Source organism: Myotis brandtii, unplaced genomic scaffold, assembly GCF_000412655.1.
Source record: "Myotis brandtii unplaced genomic scaffold, ASM41265v1 scaffold1153, whole genome shotgun sequence".
Classification (NCBI taxonomy): Eukaryota; Metazoa; Chordata; class Mammalia; order Chiroptera; family Vespertilionidae; genus Myotis; species Myotis brandtii.
In genome coordinates, this window is record NW_005353981.1 from 66,951 (window position 1) to 73,387 (window position 6,437).

Genomic DNA, 6,437 nt, shown 5'->3' on the forward strand with positions numbered 1-6,437 from the left:
TGCACTCTTGATGGCCTCTACATGTTTTAAAATTGTGCTCATCATCCATTTCAGCCAGCAACAAAAGCAAAAAAACAAACAAACAAAAACAAAAAAACCCCTAAAATCACAAAAATATTCACAGCACAATTTCCTGAGATGTTAACAAGGCAAGGCTTAGCTGTAAACGGACTCATCTAGGCACATTCTCTCCTTTGTGGCATGAGAGGCTCTTTGTTATGCTGATGTGTCAGCATGGAAGGGTTGTCAGGTCCAGAAAGGAAGTTAACTGAGGCTTTTTTTCCATGAACAACTTGGTGGAGAACCAAATTGTTTCAGAGGGAGGGAGTTGAGAGCCAAGGTTTGACTGTGCTCCAACAGAGGGATCCTAATGTACCATCTGATTTCTTACTGTGTTCTACTGACATTTGTTCATTTCTAATTCAAAACCCTGTTTTTGCCTAAGCAGTCCTTGGCCTGGGCTGCGCTGGGTGGGCCTGGGGAAGTTAGCTCCCAGGCACTATAAGCTGTCTGTGTATTCAGAGTGGCTCTGAAGGGGAACATAAGACATTTGGGGGGCTAGCTATCTGAATCTGTGCCAGTAACCTGCCTTCTGACGTATACCCTCGCTTGCCGATAAATGATAAACGTACACTCTTGCTTGCCGATAAACTCCATTCTTATCAAACTCCCTTCTTATCCGTGATGCCTGTCCTGCCTTGCAGAACCTGTTTCCCGGAATACTCCCATTTTACAGATTCCATAAGCCATGAACCATATACAATCCCCGGGGGGGCTGGCTGCAGTGCTGGCAAGCCTCTGGGTATGGTCTCACTTCCCCCATCCCAGCACACGGGGGGCTGCAAAGCCGGCAAGGGTCTGGAAGCCTGATCCATATTTGGGGGACAAAGGAGCTAAAGGGTATAAAGGGAAAGCTTCGTCCATATTCATCCCTCAGGATTTGGAGACTGACTCCCCTGAGTCACAGCACTAGTGCATCTGCAATAAAGGCTACTTTTTCTGAATATCCTCTGAGTGCCCGGCTGATTAATTCTCCTGTGCCGCCTGGCAGTTCATCTGCAACAGCTCCTGCAGCCCAGGGCACTCATTTGGGGGCAGTTCCAGATGCTGGCCATTAGACTAGAAGCACAAGCCCACAAAAGCCACAGCTTGAGGCACCCAAAGGGCTAAGAGCATCCCAGGAGGTCATAGCAGGGCTCTGCCTGGTCCCCTGCACTGGTTCCTAGTGTGAGAAAAAGCAATCCTGGGGCCAGCGGAGTCAAAAAGGCCCAAAAGCTTTAAAAAATGTCAGTTCATTAGAGTTCAAAGGAGACATTTGTTTTTCTAAACTAAAGGTGACCTGGAGGATTTTCTATGATTTATTTCATAAAATCATATATCTTTGAAACTGAAGGGATCTTAGAGACTATGGGCAACCTCCAAATATACACACATGTACTTGAGATTGAACCCCTTGCAACTTCTGTAGACAAGTATCGCCTTCTAGATGTTAAAGTCACTAGTAGGACAGTTATGATAGCTTTCTTTGTTAATATCTTTTTATTGTTTTGGTAACAATTATTTAACTTGTAAGACATATAAGACTTATAGGAAGAACAGAAAGTAATGTATCAGATGCACATGTTCCCATCAATAGTTTAAAAAGACATTAAGATATGATCAAAATTGGTTGAATTTTCTTTTCTGTACCAAAAAGATAATGTTATAAATTCAACTAAAGTGTCAGACTCCATTTTCATCTATCCTCCAGAAGGAATCACTCACTGAAGAAGGCTGTAGTATTTCTTAGCTTTTATCTTTTTTATTTTTTTGGTAATTTTGCTTCATTTGTATGTAAATATATACACACATAAATATTATCACTGCATATATATAGTTTTTCAATGATCTTGTTTTGCTCAACACTTCTTAGATAAATTATTTTGAGACTTTCAGATCTAATTTCTTTTAAGCAGCAGTATAGAATTGAGTTTCATAATATTTCCTGGGTGAGGTACACAGTTATGCTGTGTTCCTATTTTACTGTGAATCAAAACAGTGCCAATTGGATTTCATATCTGCTGTGTACCTAGGTAAAATTTTCCTAGGGCTGATGTGACATTGCTAGGTTGCAACATATGAGCATCTTCCACTTGTATAGGTTTACTTTTTTATAAATACATTTTAAAGAAATTCTTCACTCACAAAAAAGAGTACATGGGATTTTCTCTGCATCGCCCCGATTATTTCGTCCAGGCCGCCCCTCATTCTAGTCTCTTGATTCGTAGATATCGGAACACACGTGTTCTAGGTGTCCTGCCCAGATGAGGATTGTCTAGAAAATAATTTGGGTGGGTTTTTTTTTTGGTAAAAAGGTAAAGGTGTGTTGAATTTCTCTTAGATCCATCGCCTGATTCCCTTCATCCTTTTGTAACTTTCGAGTGGGCAGGCCTGCACCTCTGCCTGGGAGAATGCACTATTCCAGAGGTTTCCCCATCAGTGTGGTTTCCGGGGGGAGGTGACGCCTTGCATGTGTGGACATTTCCCTCAGGATAAGGCCAAGGTGAAAATCCGGAAGCTCAACGACCCCCCCAAGGCAGAGGCCATCCGGGACATGGTCCGATACGCGCGCAACGTCATCGAGGAGTTCCGGAGGGCCAAGCACTACAAGTATATCCTTGACAGCTGGGGGGAGTTCACCTGCATGAGGTGCTGGAGAGGTGGGAGGAGGGAGCAGGGGAGGGGCCGCAGGTGCTGGATGTCGGAGGAAGACTGTCCCCCGGTAAACGGGTGAAGGCTCACCGACCACCCATGACTTGGCGTCAACCACATCAGTGTCTAATGTCGATCTTATTTCTTCTCTTTGCTTGGCTGGTTTGGCCAGGAGCTCAATGTGGTGGACGTGTTATTGTCTAAAACTACAGAGAACGGTTCTTTGAAGGTGCTCATTTTGGGGGCACTTCTTTGGGGACAGTGCCAGGGCTTGGCTTATATTGCCTCACCTGGTCATCACCCTGTATTAGATACAGATAATTTGCCCAAAGGACACAGCTCCCCAGCAGACCCAGGATTCTGCCCCACGTCTGCTGGCCACCACAACCCATATTCCTAAAGCATTGTCTTGGGAGTTGAAAAGGCACGAGATAATTTATACTACGGGAAGCACTCAAACCAAGTAAAAGGAAGTTGGAGAAAGGCACGTTTATTTCTCAGCGTGAGAAAGAACTTTCCCAGGGTGGGGACTTCTTCCCTAAAAATGCTTCAGCTCAGCCTTGAGGGTTTACATTTAAGGAGGAGACTGCAGATTGGTGATTCTAATCAACATTGTTTACAGCTGATCTGAGGGTCTGTTGCTTGTGGCTGAAGTTCTTCTGTTGTATTTTAGCAGCTGAGGTCTTCAGATTTTCCCATTTGTTTCTTCAAGAAAAAATGTGATTCCTTTCCCTTTTGGTTGGCTTTCTGTAATTGACCTTTTCAGAGGGAGAGGGGACGGGTGGAATGAACAAAATGACTCCTTGGACCCAGCCTGCCTTGGGAGCTCTCCCGGCCTGTGTGGGCCATCCCGTCATTTCCTTGACCCCACAGCACCCCCTAGCGAGCTGCTGGAGATCTGCGAGCTCAGCCAGGAGAAGATGAGCTCCGTGTTTGAGGACAGTAACGTGTATATGCTGCACATGATGTACCAAGCCATGGGCGTCTGCTTGTACATCCAGGACTGGGAAGGAGCTCTGCGATACGGACAGAAAATCATTAAGCCCTACAGGTGATTGCCATGGCCATTCCGACCACCTTCGCACGGAATGGAGCCTGGTGGTTTGGAGTGCGTACCTAGGCGGTTTTGCCTTCTCCCTGTCCCGTGTTGGAGCATGCCCAGACCAGCTTTCTCTTCTCTGCACCCACATCCGGAGGTACAGGGCCAGGGTGCTGCTCCCGTGGGTCCTGCCTGTCCCCTCCACCATCTGGAAGAGACGCGTAGGATAGCAGGTAGAGGTTTTGCAGGGGTTGCTGGGGCAAGATTGGTCCCAGGACCTCCCCAGCTGCTATTCATTGTAGCTATTTCAGGCCAGTATTTAAAAGCCACCTGTTTGTTTGTTTTCATCATTATCCACACTCTCCCTCATGTTTTCCTAAACTGCAGCCCAGGTTGCTAATGAGGAAACTTTGGGGCCATTGGATTGGCTGTGGTTATTCAATATCCCGCCTGGGTTTGAAGAAATCAAGCTGGGTTTTACCGGATGGTAATTATGACTATCAGTCACGGGGCAGTTTCCTGTTGAGGGCTTATTAACCCTTAGGGTGGGTCACAGATGGAGGCCATGGCATTGTCCTCTGGCTCTGACTAGCCCAGCGGTTCTCAACCTGTGGGTCGCGACCCCTTTGGCGGTCGAACGACCCTTTCACAGGGGTCACCTAAGACCATCCTGCATATCAGATATTTACATTACGATTCATAGCAGTAGCAACATTACAGTTTTGAAGTAGCAACGAGAATAATTTTATGGTTGGGTCACAACATGAGGAACTGTATTTAAAGGGCCAGAAGGTTGAGAACCACTGCTCTAAGTGTTAAATAAGTATGACTCAAGACTTATGCTCAGATATAGCCCTTCAACCATCACCTCAAGTGCTATGGTTGGAAATAGATTATAAAATGTATGCTTTTAGACCTACCTCAAATTTAATTGTTCCACATGAAAATCTGTCTTTTCAAGAATAAATTCATCAGTGCATATGGCTGGATGCTCACAATTATAAAATGCTCAAAGCTCTCAAACACAACATGAAAGATGCAAGGTTCCAAGCTTTCTTGATAATATTTCTTCTAAGACTTTCCTTTTCAGGCACTGTTTGGAAGGGGTATGATAGTAGGGAAAAGGCCTTGCTTTGTTAACTGAATTAGAAACTAGTTATATTTTCTAAACCATCTCCTCTGAATCAGGTTTCATCTGGATTGCTGTCTGAAACCTATGACAAAGGGGTCTGTATATGGCCAATAAAAATTCCAAGTAATCTACCACCTATAGCCGCTGTCTTAACTTTAATTATCTGAGAATTTTAGAGTTTATAACTTCATTGTGGAGTAAGCACTGAGATGAAACATGGGAAGATTTTAGGTGAAAGAATTTATGAAGGATTAAAAATAAACAACAATTCATGTAATATCCAGGGTGCTTTCATATACATTTTTTACATAGTAACCTCCACCTCTAGAGGTTAGTAGTTATTGTTCCCATTTTACAGATGAGAAGGCTAAGACTATAGAGATTAAATCATTTGACTAAGACCACAGAGCTCGGTTCCAGATTCAATTATTTTATACTTAGTACTTATAACTCAATATAGTTATATGGCATTTACTTTTTAAGAATTATGTTATAGCAAACCTGTTAGAAGTTTATTCAAGGTATGTATAGGATCTTCAGTTTTCTCTCCAAACTCTCAGATTAAATCAGCATCTCTTGATCTTGCTTTGGATCAAACTGGAGGCCTTCAATTTTGTCATCTTCCTTGTTTTCTGACCTACATATACAAAGTCACGTGCATGGATTTAAAAGCAGCCACATTATAACTTACCTAGAGACAGTATGGTGTAGGAATTAAGAGTATAGTGTAGATTCTGGATTCAATTCCAAGCTCTGCATTTATTATTAATATGAATATATCCACGAATTACTTCACTTCAATATCCTCATCTATAAAATGGCTTTAATAACAGAACCCTCTGCACAGAGCTGTTGTGATAATTAAATGAATTACAAAGTGTCAGAGAAGAATGCTTGCCATAAACCAGCAGTCAGACATCCCTCTCACAATCCGGGACCACTAGTTCCTAACTGCTCACTTGCCTGCCTGCCTGAACACCCCTAATCACTCTACCTGCCGGCTTGATCGCCCCCAACTGCCACCTCCTTCCAGCCTGCTCACCCCAACTGCCCCCCTCCACTGGCCTGATCGCCCCTAACCGCCTCTGCCTCAGCCCCGCCACCATGGCTTTGTCCAAAAGGACATCTGGAAGGTCTCCTGGTCTAATTAGTATATTACCCTTTTATTAGTATAGACTAGTGGCCCGCTGCACAAAATTCATGCATGGGGGGGGGTGTCCCTCAGCCCAGCCTGTACCCTCTCCAATCTGGGACCTCTCGGGGAATGTCCGACTACTGGTTTAGGCCCTGTGGGATCGGGCTTAAACCGGCAGTCGGACATACCTCTCGCAATCCTGGACCACTAGCTCCTATCCGCTCACCTGCCTGCCTGCCTGATCGCCCCTAACCGCCTCTGCCTCGGCCCCTGCTGCCGCAGCTTCGTCCAGATGTTCAGCTGTCCAGTCTAATTAGCATATTATGCTTTTATTATTCTAGATTGTCTATGAATGCTTTGTCCCTATAACAGCAGTTATAGTTGCAACAGAGACTCTCTAGCCTGACAAGTATTTAATATCTGGCCTTTTATTTAAAAAA

General features: G+C 44.4%; 1 protein-coding gene across 1 annotated transcript; it reads left to right on the plus strand.

The window, feature by feature from the left end:
* Positions 1-2,368: 2,368 nt before the first annotated feature.
* Positions 2,369-4,320, plus strand: LOC102258373 (N-lysine methyltransferase SMYD2). Its single transcript, XM_005858176.2, has 2 exons — positions 2,369-2,651; positions 3,568-4,320. Exons 1-2 carry the CDS (start codon positions 2,510-2,512, stop codon positions 3,744-3,746), a joined length of 321 nt encoding a protein of 106 aa, XP_005858238.1. The 5' UTR covers positions 2,369-2,509; the 3' UTR covers positions 3,747-4,320.
* Positions 4,321-6,437: the final 2,117 nt, after the last annotated feature.